The sequence below is a fragment of the Lynx rufus genome, unplaced genomic scaffold, assembly GCF_022079265.1.
Source record: "Lynx rufus isolate CCGP_SWC_20201006 ecotype Redwood Valley unplaced genomic scaffold, mLynRuf1.p SCAF_10, whole genome shotgun sequence".
NCBI classification, from domain to species: domain Eukaryota; kingdom Metazoa; phylum Chordata; class Mammalia; order Carnivora; family Felidae; genus Lynx; species Lynx rufus.
The window spans coordinates 42,830,128-42,847,039 of NW_025814824.1; the positions used below are offsets into that span (position 1 = coordinate 42,830,128).

The following is a 16,912-nucleotide window of genomic DNA, read 5'->3' on the forward strand; positions in this document are numbered from 1 at the left end:
TAAATAAATAGAAGCCAGCGCTTAGCCCTGCTCCGGTTTCCCGAAAGGCGCACCGCAGTCGCTGCCGGGGCGGCTGGGTGTCTGCGCTCCCCGCCTTTGCTGGGCTGACACAGGAGGGGAGGAGCAGGAGCCGGAGGGGGTGCTGGGGGGGGGGAGTTGGAGCGCGAACCATCCCGAGCCAAGACAAGCAGCACATTCACAAATAACGCCCCCACCCCCAGCGCACGCGCTCCCATTCAAAGCAGCCCGGCTCCGCAGCCGCAGGGCGGCTCAGAGGACGCGCGGCAGAGCCCGGCGCAGCCCTGCCCCGCAGGCGCACGCTTCAGTCCGCCCGCCGGCTGCTGCGGCCGCGGCCGAGCCCTGCAGCCAGCGCGGGAGGCGGCTACCGCTTCTAGGGAGGGGTCTCGCTCGGAACCCCCTCCCTCCCCGCTGGGGGACCATGGAAAGGCTGGCTGCGCCCTGGCGCACGAGGCTCCTGGTTCGCATCTTTGGCGGCACCTGGTGCCTGCTCTACGTCGCCGGACAGGTGAGGCGGTCTGCGCGTCTGGCGTCGCTCCCCCCCTCCTAGGACTTCTCTTCTAGTCGGCGAGAGCGGGGAGCGCTTCAGCCTGGGGCCTGTCCTGGGGCTGCGCTGTCACCCCAGCGAGGACAGGTGGCACGGGGTTGGGGCTAAGGCGGCCCCGCGTGGCGAGCTCAGGGTTGCCGGGGTCAAATTCTGCGCGGAGCCTCAGCCTACCCTCCTGGGGCGGGTCCCGGCGTCCCGCCCGCGCCAGGGTCGGGCCTCCAGCTGGGGAGAGTCGCGGGGAGGAGACGGCGCCAGAGCCCGGGTGCGGCCCACTTTCAGGGAGTCCGCGACCCCGCACCTCTTCCGGGCCGTCCTCGGCGGAGACCTTTCTTCCTGGCGGCGGCTCCGGCGGCGAGGGAAAGGCTCGCGGGGTTGGGACACTCCTCCTCACTTCCGTCCTTTCCGGGACCCAGGGAAGTTCTGACATCCTTGTCCTAGGGCCACCTGCGTCCGAGTGTCGGGGGCGGGGCGTTGTAAGGTGTGCAGATACAGGATCGGGGGGCTCCCGGAACCTCTGCGGTGGAGAAAAGGTGGTTCTGGACGGCGCACTGGGACTCGTCCTCACCACGCCCCCTCAGAATGCTCCTAGGGTTTTTTTTCTTGAGCTGGAAGGGTGCAGGAAATGGGGCGTTCTCCTGAGTGGGCGTCTCAGGTCCCGAGGCAGAGCAGAAGAGCCCTGGGGGAGTGTTGAATTCACTGTCTGCTTGGTTGTGGTTTCTTACTGCAAGACCCTGGAGGGAGATGCTTAGGGAAGGGGCCAGGGGCTAGTCGAATCTATGATGCTTGTGGTGTCTTTGCCTTTAACGCTTTCCAGAGTCAGGTAACTTTTGATTAAAACTCACGGTTTAGGCAGTTTGTGCATAATGTAGCCTACATAGATTCGCTTTTCACGGGATTACTTGGGTAATTCTGGGAAAATGCCCAAATACTCTTGGCCGGAATTATCGCCAGATAGCCTCCCTTTCCTCTGTTTTGCTTATGGAAGACTTGTCCAAATCGGGGGATTTCCTTCCCTCGCTTTTACTTAACGTTTTGAAACTTGTTTTCAGGTCTCTATTTTTGTGGTCATTTTGCGTGCAGCGGTGCGCTTTTAGAGGCTGAGCAAGGCCCCAGAACGGTGGTGAGGAAGGGCCCAGAGCCGGCTAGAACCTGAGGAGCAGGGTACACTCTAATAAGAGGTAGACGTTTTCAACAAGAAACACCTGCTCAGATTGGCGGATGAAAAACTATTGCAAAAGATCGTCTTAATTATTAGCAAGTTTCATTCCCAGTATGCCTTGCTTCATGGCAAAGCTTCTCAGAGGTGGCTGCACGTCAGGATTGCCCAAGGGAGCTCTTGAAACTCCTGGTGCTAGGGCCACACCCCAGCTGGATTGCATCAGAATCCTTTGGGGCAGGAGGTGTGAAGCCCCAGCATCAGAATTTATAAAGCTCCCAGGTGATACCATGGTGCAGCTGGGTTGAAAACTCCTGTGTAAAAATGACCTGCCTTCCAGTGACCTGTTCTTAAAGAATCAGGACGTCGAAAGGAAATTCAAAGGAGTAAAGAACAGTCAAGGGCCTACGAGACAGCCTACGGAGAGAGTCTTAACTTATAACATCCAGTCCTGGCTGCTTCCCTGTGTCATTTCCTCATCTGCAAAATGAGGGTGTTGGTCTATGTTCCCCAAGGTACTACCAGCTTCAGCAACACCAGGCAGGTTGACACGTAAGCCAAATCAAGACAGAATGCCTTCTGTCTTATTTCTAAATAATGGCAGGGGCAGGAATTCTACCTTTCCTTGAGCTTTTGGTAAAGTATCTGATAGTATATGAACCAAGCAAAGATGTAATGAAGATGCTAAGATGCACACTGTAGGATTTGTGTGTGTGGGGGGGAGGGGGGCGGGGCTCACATATGTGTGTGTGTTCTACTTCTTCATTCAGTGCCCGGTGATATTCAGGACAAAATGATTTCTCCTGGCATTATGTACCTGTTCTTCCTTGCTCTGCTTCTCAACCTACTTTCTTCTGGATACAGATGATAAAAGCAGATTTGCGCCTTTTGTGTTGGAAGTGGTTTGTTGTTTAATTCCAAGTGAGTTTTTCTTGTTCCATTCGGCAGGGCTGCTCTCCACATGTGAGAAGCCTGACTAAACTTGTCAGAGAAGGGAGAGAAAAGAGTTTAAAGTGGTAGCTGGATTCCTTATCCTGGTGGAATGGAATATGCTTTAGGGTTAACTTAGGTGACAGAAGCAGTTCATCTTGCAACATCCCTTAAGCTCCTCACTTAAACACAAGGGCATTATATCTAATCAGTGAATTAAGACCAGAAACTTGAGGTTATTTAATACCAAGAAGTCATTCTATAAACCACAGCCAGTGCCAAGTGATTTGAATATTGTTTGGAATGTATACATTTGTTAAACTGTTATTAAATCAAAGCCCTCAGTACATGAAAGCATCACTATCAGAGTTATCAGACCTATTTGAGTATCTTATAGCCCTCTAGAAGGAGGATCTGTGTTCAAGAGCTTCTGGCTTCCTAAACTGAATTACACCTGAGCCATATTTTCCAAAAGTCTAAAGAACAATCTGAATGCAAATCAGATTATTTGAAACACCAGCATTTCTCCTTTTTCCTCACTGAATTTCTCCTTTCAGGGGTTATTTCCCTTTGCTTCTGTTCTGACCGAATTACTCTCCTAACTTGTAAGTTTCTTTTCTTTTCCTGTGCATTTGGAAGGTAGCTCACTCTGGGCTCTTGTAAAACAGATTATTTTACTGATATCAATTTCATTTCATCGGCTGAACCCAAATTCATCCCATTGCCTAAATTTCTCCCAGGTAGGGAAGTAGATAATTAATGGTCGACACCCGTAGGGGTTATCAACTACTTAATGATTTCTACCACCCATCTGTAGCAATCCACTGTAAAAATAAACAAAGTTGTTGGAGAGGGTTATGGCTTGCTCAGCATAAATCCATTACTGTTGCTTACAAATGTCGCTTAGTGGCAATCCATGTTCTTTTGGTGGTTTATCAGTGATAGCGTCATGTGAATATTAAAATGGAATATATTCATTTACTATGGGATTCTAAACTGCATCCCTGTTAGGAATTTAGTAATGAATAGTTCCAGGAAGGCTGGAAAGAATTTGTGCCTTTATAGGTGCCTGTTTTTCAACTAAAGACCTTAAAGAAAATACTTTCTCTTTTGTTATCCTCTTGTATGTTCTTGCTCTTGTTTTATTTTTTATTTTCATTTTTACCATGATGATTCTGCATGGTTAAAAAAATGACTAAGGGTTTTAAGAAAACGTGGCAAATTCTTGTTCTGCTCTTTCTCCTAATGTCAGATCTCATGGCCCCAAAGCAGCTTTTTTGTTTGTTTGTTTTGTACTATTTTGAGTTATAACTGACATTCAATAAACTGCACATACAGAAAGTATGCAATTTTAAGTTTTGACGTATGCATACACCCATGACACCATCACCCCGGTGTCCTTATGACCTTAGGAATCCCTCCCTGCCATCCTTCCTCGAACCCAACATCACCAGGCAAAATGCAATCTGCTTTGTGTTAATATAGATTAATTTGTATTTTCTGGAATTTTATGCAAATGTAATCTTATAATAGGTACCCTTCTCCCTTACTTTTTTTGATCTGGCTTTTTTTTCGCTCAGCCTAATTATTTTGAAATTATCCATGCTGTAGCACATATCAATAATTTGTTCCAGAGTAGTAGTATGTCGTATGCATATATCACATTTCATTGTCCATCAGCTTACATCTACAGTTGGACAATGTTTCCAGTTTTTGGCTGTGTGGTTTCATCTGTCCTAGGTAAATACCTAAAGATGGAATGGCTCAATCATTGGTAGGTATGTTTAAATTTTTAAGAAAATGTCAGTTTTGCAGACGGTTGTACCATTTTATGTTCTTACTAGCAGTATGTATGAATTCCAGTTTCTCTGCATCCTTGACAACATGTGGTTAGGTCAATCTTTTATTTTAGTCATGCTAGTAGGTATAGTAGGAGCTCAGGTTTTAATTTGCAGTTCCCTAATGAAAAATGATGATGAGTATTTTTTCATGGGTTCATTTAAAATCCAAATATTTTCTTTGGCAAAATGTCTGTTCAAACATTTTGCCCATTTCTTAATGTGTTGTTTTCTTACTGAATTTTGAGAATTGTTCTTTGTCAGATGTATCATTTGCAAATATTTTTTCCCAAGCTATGGTTTGTCTTTTCATTTTCTTGGCAGTGTTTTTTGAAGGGCAGAAGTTTTAATTTTGGTGAAACTGAAATTATTGCATTGTTCATTGGTAGATTGTGTGTTTGCTCTTGTTTTAAAGAAATATTTGCCTAACTCAGTATCACAGAGGTTTTCTACTGGAAGTTCTGTGATTTTACGTTTTACATTAGGTCTGTATTCCACGTTGAGTTGTTGTATGTGGTACAAGATCATTTTTTCCTTTTGCCTATGGATAGGTATGTCATCGTTCTAGCATGATTTTTTCAAAAGACTTTCCTTTCTCCACTGAATTGTCTTTGCAATTCTGTGGAACATCAGTTGTCCATGCATGATTAGGTCTATCTTCTGGATTCTCTACTGTATTCTGGGGAACTGTATGTTTCTTGTTATGCCAGTGCCACACTATCCTTAGTACTGTAGCTTTACAGTTGGTCTTGAACTCAGAAAGTGTGATTCTTCTACTTTGTCCTTCATTCTCAAGTGTGTTGCCTTGGCTACTCCCATATGCATTTTAGAATCAATTTGCCAATTAAAAAATGCATCCAGGGATTTGACTTGGGGTGTTCTAAGCTATCGATCTATTTTCAGAGAATTAGCCTGTTAACAATATTGAATTTTATGATCCCTCTCTATTTAGGTCTTTAATTTCTCTCAGCAATATCTGGTAGTTTTCTGTGTACAGGTCTTGGATATTTTTATCAGATTATACTAAATAGTTCACATTTTTGGTGCTCTTTTAAGAGGCACTGTTTTTTAAAAGTTGCACGTGATAATTCTTTGTAAGAATATGAAAATAATTGAATTTTGCATATTCTGCAACATTAGCAAAGTGGCTTGTTACGGTAGCTTTTTGTTATATCCCATCAGGTTTTTTTTACACATATGATCATGTCATGAAAATGAAGACTGTTCTTCCTTACCTATCTGGATATTTTAAATTTCTTATTTAATAACACTGATTAAAATACTGATTGCCTTTGCCTTATCTTGGGGAAAAATAATTCAATGTTTTACCATTAATTATGATGTTAGGTGTAAGTTTTTTTGTAGATGCTCTTTATCAGATTGAGGAAGTTATTTAAAAAAATTTTTTTTAATGTTTATTCATTTTTGAGAGAGAGATAGAGCGTGAGCAAGGGAGGGGCAGAGAGAGAGAGGGAGACACAGAATCTGAAGCAGGCTCCAGGCTCCCAGCTGTCAGCACAGAGCCCGACGTGGGGCTCATACCTGTGAACTGTGAGATCATGACCTGAGCCAAACTCGGCCTCTTAACCCACTGAGCCACCCAGGTGCCCCAAGGAAGTTCTTTTTATTCTTCCTTTGTTGAGAGTTTTTATTAGAAATCAATGATAGATTTTGTCAAATGCTTTTTCTTCATCTATTTAGCACATGACTTTTCCTTTCTTGTTTGTTAATATGATAAATTACACTGATTTTTAAAATGTTAACCACCTTGCATTCCTGGGATAAACTCACTAGGTGACTAATACATTGTTAGATTGTTAGATTCAGTTTACGAAATTTTGATTCAAATTTTTGCATCTATGTCCATGAAAGATAATGGACACATTTTCTTGTGATGTCTTGTGATGTGTTTTTAGTATTAGTGTAATGCTGGCCTTATAGAATAAGTTGGGAAATATTCCTTCTTTTTTAATTTTCTGGAAGAGTTTGTGTCTGATTTCTTCATTAAATGTTTTGTAGAATTCACCAGTGAAGCCATCTGGACTTGGACTCAGTTTAAGATTAACTGCAAATTTAATTTCTTGAATAGATATAGGGTTCTTCAGGTAATCTATTTTGTCTTGAGTTAGCTTCGGTAATTTGTGTTTTTTCATGCATTTCATCTAAGTTGTTGGTTTTTGCCATGAAGTAGTTCATAATGCTCCCATATTACTTTTTTTTAAATAGTATTAGAACATGGAGTTTTATCACCTGTATTGGTCCTGATAATGGTGATTTGTTTATTCTTTCTTTTTTTCCTGATCAATCTGCTTAGTGGCTTATTAATTATATAGATGTTCTCAAAGAACCAGTTTTTGGTTTTATGGACGTTCTTGTTTTCTATTATATTCCTTTCTTCTCTCATCTTTATTATATTCTTTATTCTATTTTGTATTTCATTTAGTCTTATTTTTCTAGTTTCTTAAGGTGGATGCTAAGGTTATTGATAGACTTTTTACGTTTTCAACTAGAGGTGTTTAATGATCTAAATTTTTCCTCAGTAATGTTTTTTTTTTTAATTTTATGTTTTTTTTATTTTTGAAAGAGAGAGACAGAGATGAGTGGGAGAGGGGCAGAGAGAGAGGGAGACACAGAATCCGAAGCAGGCTCCAGGCTCTGAGCTGTCAGCACAGAGCCTGATGTGGGGCTCAGACTCACAAACCTGAGATGACTCAGATCATGACTCAGATCATGACCTGAGCTGAAGTTGGTCACTTAACCAACTGACCCACCCAGGCTCCCCTCCTCAGTAATATTTTATTGGCATACCATAAATGTGTTTTAATTTTTCTTCAGTTCAGAGTATTTTCTAATTTGTCTTTGGTTTCTTCTTTGACTCATAGGTATTTTGAAATGAATTGTTTAGTTTCTAAATATTTGCAGATTTTTCAAATATCTTTGTGTCAATGTTTTCTAATCCCAATGTGATCAGCAAACATACTTGATATAACCTGCATCTATTTAAGTTTATTGAGAGTTGTTTTATGGCCCAGAACATGGTCTGTCTTGGTGAATGTTCTCTGTATATTTATAAAGAATTAATCTTTCTATAGATATGTGTCTTCTAAATTTTCCTGATCAGTCTAGCTGTTGTTGTGTTGTGTGGACCACTCTATAAATGTCAATTAGATCAAGTTGGTTGAGAGTATATTCTGTATCTCTACTGATTTTTATATATTTAGTGTATTATTTAGAGAGGGATATTACAGTCTCTACTACTGTGGATTTGTCTATCTCTTCTTGCAGTTCTATCATACTTTCTTTTATTTATTTTGAAGCTCTATTATTGGGTGCATAAATGTTTAGAATTGTTATGTCTTTTTGGTGAATTGACCTCTTTTTCATTATTAAATGACCTTCTCTATCCCTAGTAATAGACTGTGCTCTAAAATCTACTTTGATTTTGCCTACCTTAATATTAGATAACTATTTTGAATTCTTTGAGATTTTTCATATGATTGTTACCTCTACAATTCTTATACCTTTAATGTGATTTTTCATATTCGAGTAGATTCCCATTGTGGTATGATTTCTTAATTCTTTTTCATATTCTACTTTCTTCATTCTTTCATGATCTTTTATCACATTTTACATTTTATTAATATGACATTGAGTCAGTATTAATAAATTGGAATGGCCAGTACTAATGGTTGCTATTAATATGGAATGGCTATAGTGTTCCAAGTAGATTATTATAATCTGTTTTTTCCTATTACATTTCCTTTTTCAAAAAACAGCTTTATTGAGATATAATTCACATATCCCACATCTTGTCCATTTAAAGTACACAATTCAGTGGATTTTTTTTTATTATATTCACTGATGTGCAACCATCACCCCAGTCAATTTTAGAAATTCTTGTCAATTCAAAAAGAAACTTTGTACCTGTACTCTCCACCTACCACCTTCAGCCCCAAACAACCAATAATCTACTTTCTTTCTCTGTAGATTTTGCCTCTCTGTATTTCCATATGGATGAAGTCATATAATATGTAAACATTTGGGATTGGCTTCTTTCACTTAGCATGTTTTCAAGGCTCATCCAACTGGTAGTATATATTAGTATATCATTCCTTTTTTTTTAAAGTTTATTTATTTTGAGAAAGAGAGAGAGAATGAGCAGGGGAGGGGCAGAGAGAGAGGGAGAAAGAGAATCTCAAGCAGGCTTCATGCTCAGTGTGCTCAGCATGGAGCCCAATGTGAGGCTCAATTCCACGAACCTTGAGATCATGACCTGAGATGAAGTCAAGAGTTAGATGATTACCTAATGAGCCACCCAGGTGCCCAGCATGTCATTTATTTCTAGCTTAAAAATTCTGTTGTACAGATATACCATATTTTGTTTATCCATTTGTCTGTGGACAGACATGTGGGTTGTTTTTACCTTTTGGCTGTTATAGTAATGCTGCTACGAACATACACGTGCAAGTTTTTGTGTGGATATGTTTTCATTTCTCTTAGGAAAATATTTTAGGTCTTGCAGGCACACAATCTCTGTTATAACTACTCAACTCTGCCACTGTCGCATGAAAGCAGTAATAGACAATATATAAATGAATGAACCTGTTTGTGTTCCAATAAACTATTTACCAAAACAGACAGTGGGCCAGATTTGGAACAGGGGCCATAGTTTGCTAGTCACTGAGCCAAAGTTTCATGATGATGTGCTTCAGTGTGGACTATTTAAATTCACTGTGCCAGGTTTTCCACAGAACTTGAATAGATCAATGTCCTTCCCTTTGGGGAATATTAATTTTCATATTTCATTGATAATTTCCTTGCTGGTACCTATGTGTTTGCTTTTTGTGAAACTCCTGTTATTAAAACTCCTGGTTCAACCATCCTTCTTTTCAAATCTTTTGTCTTTATTATCTTTTTTTATATTTGCAAAAGATTTTCTCAATTTTCTTTTTCTTTTTTTTTAAAAGTTATTTACTTAATTTGAGAGAAAGAGAGCACACACATGAGTGGGGCAGGGGCAGGGAGGGAGGGAGGGAGAGAGAGAGAGAGAGAGAGAGAGAGAGAGAGATGGAGAGGGAATCCCAAGCAGGCTCCATGCTATCAGTGCAGAGCCTGACGCAGGACTTGATCTCACAAACTGTGAGATCATGACCCGAGTCAAATCAAGGGCCACCTAGATGCCCCTCAATTTTGTTTTTCAACAGAGATGTCTTTAAGTAAGGTTTTAACTGGTATTTGGAGTTGCAGCCAAAGCGTCACCCCCCAGCTTTTTGCAGCACCAGATGCCTCCAAGTCTGAAGCCTTTCTAGAGTTTTACAGGCCAAATGGTATTGCTTCTCATCACTGTATCTCTTTGCAAGCACAATTCTGTTAAGTCAGTAACAATTCTTCCACTAGTTTTCCATATTCCAAAAATTTATTGGCATCTTTTGTCTGCTGTTGTCTCCTTTCCAGTTCTCTTGTCATCTTTATTTATTTATTGTTATTTTCGCGGACATTTGGGAGGGAATAGAGAAAAAATGGTGTTCAATCTACCATGTTTAACTGAAAGTTAGCACTATTTTTCCTCTTTCATTATTTCTGTTTTCCTGTCCTGATCCATCTCCAAATACCACTAAAGCTCATTCTGGTTGTTGTACACACTTTTTAGAGACTCCTACATTTTCCCAGTGAAAGTAAAACTTTGGTCAGTATTACAAGACAGTGGACTTGAGGTCCAAAGATCCAGGTTCTAGTTCTGGATTTACTGAGTGTCTGTGCAACTAGGACTCAGACTTTTTCAGGGAAGGAAATTTAGTACTTACTGACTGCCTGCCGGTTGCCAAACATGATAAGAGGTATTCTCTCCATTCCAATGTTGATGTGTTAGTGTTTACTCTTTCAATTAAATGGGTACTTAGGACCCATTGTCTGCTTCAGTATACGCGGTTCAACCTATTTGCTCACAGACACAGCACAGAAAGATTTTATCGTTCTACAAATTTTGATGTTTGGAGACCGTTTTATGAGAAAACATGGAGCTAACATGATGTAAAGATCTGGCCTTGAAATTTCACATGTGGTATTAACATTTGTTGTCTAAGGTGTGATTGGATTCAGGCTCTTTTGTGGTGGAGGATGGAAATGAGGTGAAGCGAGTAGGGAAGTAGCGCTGAATAGTTAGCAATACCGTTATCAGTTTTAGTATTTTATTTTACACTGGGATGAACTCTAGAGCATTATGCATTTTGGAGTGGATGGAGCTGGTGGTGGTTCCATAACCACCACCAAAAACATACTTGGTTTTCAGCTCTGCTCATGGCTGTGGGGTTATGTAGCCAGAAGAAGACTTAGAGGTTCTTTAGTATTATGGGTCACAAACTTCATTGCGCATGAGTCGGTTTGGCTGTACCATGGATTTCCAAAGGCCACCAAAGACTAGGGCCATGCAGCTAAAACCAAGAAGCTCTAAAATGCAGATTCCTGGGTCTCTCAGATGCTCACTCAATAGGAAAAGGTGGGTCCTAGGAATCTGCATTGAGAGACCCCAGTCTCCCCCCCCCCCCCGGCCCCCCCCCTCCATCCCCAGACCCACAGAGGATTCAGACACAGTTGGACCGAACTATGGGTTCGATCTGGGAAACATTGATCTGATCTTTATTCTTTACAGATGAGAGAAATAAGGTCCTAGGAAGTCAAGCGACATGTCCCAGTTTGTTAACAGGAGAAGTGGGAGTGGACCACACGTCTCATAACTCTGTCCGATGATTTTTCCCACCAGAGCATACACTGTTATTTTAGCGTCTAGTTACATCATGAACTAAAGATATGAACCACCAGCTTAAAGTGTCTTTATTTGTAGTAACCTCAGTTTTTTATAAATGGTTTTCAGATGTTTGGGAATAGCTTCAGGTCTCAGTCGCTCTGCCTACAGCTGAGGAGTGATGGGGAGTGGGGGTGGAGGGAAACCCTTCGTCCTTACCCTTTCACATAACCTGCTGGAAAACAGGCTCCTGTGTATTTTCTCCTCGAGTCATCATGCCCCTGGAAGATTAACAGATACTTATTTAGAAAATCATCCACAGCATCCAGGAACTTGACACTTGATGAAAGGAAGAGTACGTGCTGTTGAACACCTTCTCTACCCAAGTGTGATGTAGCAACTGTTGCTACGTTCGTGGAGGAAAGGAAGGAAATGTTTCATGTGCCTATTATTTAGGATGTTCTCCCCATCTCTATCGCAAACCAGCCAAACAAAATACACACACGCTCTCCACTGAGTCATGCATAGTCTATGATGTAGTATTATGTGTGGAAAAGAAGTTTTCTTCACTGCTAATAGTCATTGTGACACGTCTTGTATATTTTATGAAGAGTGCTAATTGTGTATTTTCTTTCAGAAATCGGCGGAGAAATAAAGGTTTTTTTTTTTTTATTAAAAATATTTGTTGATATAATCTGAAATTCAAATTCTCCTATTCTGTTGTTCCTTATAAAAACTCTTTATTAGTCCAGATGGGCTAGATTATGCTGTGGTAACAACCAACCACCACGTCATAGTGACTTAACGCAAGAAAGGTGTATGTCCCCATCGGGCCACGTGTTCAGTGTGGATCATGAGGAGAGTTTGGCTCGCTGTGCACACTCAGGAATCCACACTGACGGTGGCTCCACCCCAACCTGCATGCTTCCCTGGCGGACAAGAAAGGAGAATGGTTCTCTGCTTTCCTCTGGCAATGAAACGCTTCTGCCCAGAGTTGACAGATCTCACTTCTGCTCAGGTTTTTGTGGCCACATGAAATTCAAGACGGTTGAAAAGGTAATGTCATGAACCCAGACTTTGGGACTTCCTAGATGCCTAGATGTTTGTTTTCTGACTGTGTGTGTGTATGTGAACAGAGTTTCTCTGCAATTACTGTAAAAACACTTAAAACCGTGTTATTCGTTAAAATTAAAAAAATTATAAGTGTAAAATGCATGTAACAAATTTATCATCTTAACCATTTTTAAGTATATGGTTCAGTAGTGTTAAATGCATTCACATTGTTCTGCAGCCAGTCTCCAGAACTCTTCCTCTTGCAAAACAAACTCTACACCCGTTTTATAACAGCTCCATTCCCCCTGCCCCCCGACTACAACCATTCTACCTTCTGTCTCTGAATTTGAATGTATACAAACGGGATCATAACAGTATTTCTGTTTTTGTGATTGGCTTATTTATTTTAGCATGATGTCCTCAAGGCTCATATATGTTGTAGCATATGTGTCAGAATATCTTTTTTAAGAGTGAATAATGTGGCATTTTATGAATGTAGCACATTCTGTTTATCCATTCATCTATCAGTGGACACCTGGGTGGCTTCCACATTTGGCCATTGTAAGTAGTGCCACTATGAACATTGGTGTTCCATTTCATTTTATGTGTACTTATTTTTCTGTGTAAAAGAGAAGCAACATCTTCAGACCTCTAGTTTACTTTTCAGACCCAGGAAACCGTTATTTAAATTTAGACTAATAATCTCACTTTGAGAATCTTCTGCCAGGGGTTACAACAAAAGCTGAGCAGAACTTCGACTACCCCCTATATGTTTGACTAAATCAAGAAAGCTAATGGATTCATTTGTTTTTAGTCCTGTATGTAACCTGCAAATCTTGACGGTTTTCAAGATAGGTGACAGCATGTTGTAGGACATTATTTTTCTGCTAAAAATCTAGGAGCATGGCAAAAAATTACATTATCTTCCTTTTTGTACGTCTGACTCAAATACTATATGGAGGGTGGTCTGATATGAATCAATATGTAAAATGTGGCCATACAAGCTAATTGCATGTATAGCATAGATGCATGCAGGGGCAGGGTAGACTTTTGGGTACAGTGCTGCAAGAAAAAGCAGAACAGGATATAAACTTTGCTACGTGCTAATTGCATGATTCTGAACACACTAGTTACAGAGCCTTTCTGAGTTTCATGTTCTTTTTAATCTCTACAAGGAAGAGTTTAAATTACATGATTTTAGTGGGTTAATATCAGTTAACCATAACTTCTAAAATGAATGGGATTTTCTAAACTTTTCTAGTATGAACTTTTTAGTACAAAAATATTAACTCTGATGGAATTTTTAGCAATGAACATCAGGTCGTGGCACTCCCTTGCTTAACACCTAAACTGGATTACTGTTAGCTTTAGAGCAGTGTTTCTGAGACTGTTTATCATTATTGCCTCCCTTTTTAGACATTTTAAGATACTTCCTCTTAATCCGCCCCTACCCCCATGAAATTTTAATGCCATAAATCAACATATCAGTTTACATGTGCTGTGGCCCTTTGAAGGGACTCCTTGCGTTATCCTTAAACCATTGATATCAGGAGGGAACCTCTTCTCTCCCATTCCCATAACCCAACTTTTCACCCACTTTTGGGGGCATTATCACCCCCATGTAGGCTTTAGACTAAGATTGAAAATCTTTACTATTCTTCAACGCCTAGCATGATTCATCCTGTGCATAGACATAGCATTTTATAGCATTTCTCCCCTCTCCCTCCCCTCTCCCTCCCCTCTCCCTCCCCTCCCCCTCCCCTCCCCTCCCCCTCCCACCCCCTCCCACCCCCTCCCATCTCCTTGCTTCCTACTCTCCAGGCAGGCTAATGGCCTCCTTTCAGTTCCACAAGGGCATCAAGCTTGTTGCTACTTTGGGGTCTTTGCACAATTCTCTTTGCTGGAGGGCTCGCTCTTTATTTTTAATTTTTTAAGTGTATTTATTTTGAGAGAGAGAACAAGCACGTGCAAGTGGGGGAGGGGCAGATACAGAGGGACAGGGTGAGAATCCCAAGCAGGCTCTGCCTCACCAGTGCAGAGACTGATGTGGGCTCCAACTCGCCAACGATGAGATCATGACCTGGTCTGAAGTCAGAGGCTTAACTGACTGAGCTAGCCAGGTGCCCCTCTTTATTTTTAATTAATCAGTTGACACTCATCCAGCTGTTCTCCAGCTTAAATAACTCTTCCCCAGAAGAACCTGGCCCTCTGCTCCCCTTGCCCATTAGGTCTCTTCTGTGACTCTCCCAGTGCTCTGTTTGCTTCAAGCACTTGCAGTTTTGTAATGAGGCACTTGTATATTTCTTCTATGTCTGCCATCTTGGTTCACTGTAGGCTTGAGGCCAGAGACTGACCGATTTGCTTCTGTATATGTCACATCTAACTCAGGGCCTGGAATTGTTAGAAATGGTCAGCGAAGTGTTTTTGAAGAAAATACACAGCAAGGAAAAACCTCTGAACTTGGAGTTGCTTTTTACATGAATGTATACCCTCCTGTTAAATGTTCTTGCCGAAATGAAAAACAAAATGAATGTATATCTTGTTCGCCACAGCAGTGGCTACATATATGTATTAGTTAAGGAAGCATTAGCTGCTGTAACAGTAAAATCCTGAAATCTCAGTGGACAAATAGGGTTTTTGTTGTTGTTCACATAAAGTCCAACTGGCAGGTCTGAAAGGGGTCTGGGGGTGTCTCGAGCATTCAGGGACCGGTGTGATGCAGGCTGCGGTGTCTTTAACATGCAGCTTCCGAGGTCACCCTGGCGCCTGTGTCTAGGTGACAGAGGGGGAAGAGAATGTTGAGAGCTGCATGGGAAGTTTTCTTGGGGTAATCTTGGGAGTGGAATGTATCACTTCTGCCCACGTCCATTTTTTGCGTTCCTCACGAGATTCAAATCTCCACTAGGGTCCCAATCCCTATTATCCCACCAAAGAATCCAGTCAGTCACATGGCTCCCCCCTCCCGCCCCCCCCCCCCACCAGCCAGGGAGTCTGAGGAGACAGCTGTGAAATCAGGAGGTAACACAAGCTGGCCTTTGCCACAGTGCGCTTGGAAAGTCACACATCTATGTGCAAGTGTGTAGTTGATGTCTAGATGTATGTGGATTTACAAATCACTGTCAGTAACTTAGGGGCCTTTGGGTCCAAGACCCAGAGAATGGGAACCACTAAAAATAGGAGTATGTAAGTTTTATTTTAGGAGAGATTTTTGTTCCAGCATTTTCAAAATTATAAGGTGAGATATGATGGACCAGGGGTGGGGAAGGGGAAAGAGCTTGGGGTTAGAAATGCACTGTATACATTCAACTGAACAAAATTGGTTGCCTTATAACAACTACCCTTCCCAGGCTCTCTTGCACAGCTGTGTTCCTGATAGTGCAGATTAGCATCTTGTCAGCTGAACGTAAGCCCAGGTGGGGTTCTAGCTGGCTGCTGGCAGCATTGTCCTAAATAAAATGGAGCCTTTTTACTAGTGGACTGTTTTCAGTTCCTCAATCACCTGATAAGTCCTATTCTTTTGATGAACTACAAATAAAAACGAGTTCTCCATTCCAGGGGGCTGTTCATCAAGTAGTGTCTGTTTGTTTAAAGAAAAAAAAAAAGGCATATTGCATGTCTGGTTCATCATACTATAAGGCAATTGTAATTGATCTAGGAAATCATGATACTGTACTTTTATCTGGGCCAAAGCTTACCTGGCCATTCTACAGGGTCTCCATTCTTCCTCATGCCATGCAGTGGGGGTGGAAATATGAGCCTGGGCTTTTCTTTTGTAAGCCTCTCTGAATTCCTGTTCTTGGCAGACAGAAGGAAAAGAAAAGGAAAAAAAGAAAAGAGAAAGAATTCAGAGCTTGGTTGGTTAGGTGGGCTGCTTTATTACTTCCATTTGGTTATATTGTGGAGTTTGAGACTTGCTCTTTTCTTTCCCTTCCGTTCTCCATCTAACTCCATAATCTAGCTCCTCCTTTAGAGAAGCTGGGAGGAAAAGCTGCATTTGGAGACCAACTAAAGCCTCCAAAGAGAAGAATGTTTATGTTTTAAATGCTAAAATTCCAAACAAGTTATTTGGCAAGCTAGATGTTTCTCAGCAAGTGTAAACATTTTCCACCTCTTGCTTCTTCCAGTTCTTTGGTCTTTCCGTTTGCATCTGGTGCAGGTTCAGATCAGTGTTTTCCTGCTTTCTATGCTTCTGATACAGCTGGAAAGTGTTTGATCGACACGATCAGAAAACTGGGGCTGTTGTGAACATTACCCCTGAAGCAGGCTGGTGAGGTCCCACTGGCATCTTTCTTGGTGCATTCGTGGGATTAGTAAAGAAGTTTATGCTGAAGTTCCAGCCAGGACAAGAGCTGGAGAAGGGACCTTCCGAATCCAAGGTTTCACAGCTTGGTAAAACTTCACAGTGGTGCTGACATGTAACAAGCTGGTAGATACTCATCGTCTCCTGGGTATTACCCCAGATGGTCTTACTCAGATCAAGACAGCCATGTAGAAGCTGGGCTGACATGGCTCTGTGGGACTTCTACAAGAGCAAGAGGATTTGAGTTACATTTCATTTGAATGAAAACCTGTGAAGTGCTTTCAGTGTGCCTGTCTTTGGGAACGTGCCTTTCCCTGCTGGATTTTGT

General features: G+C 41.5%; 1 protein-coding gene across 1 annotated transcript in view; it reads left to right on the forward strand.

Annotated features, from left to right (window-relative positions):
• The first annotated feature begins 439 nt into the window (after positions 1 to 439).
• Positions 440 to 16,912, forward strand: part of ADAMTSL1 (ADAMTS like 1) — an 878,428-nt gene continuing 861,955 nt past the window's right edge. The window contains exon 1 of the mRNA XM_047098171.1: positions 440 to 526. Within this exon, the coding sequence (XP_046954127.1) occupies positions 440 to 526 (87 nt within the window). The remainder of the gene's footprint in view (positions 527 to 16,912) is intronic.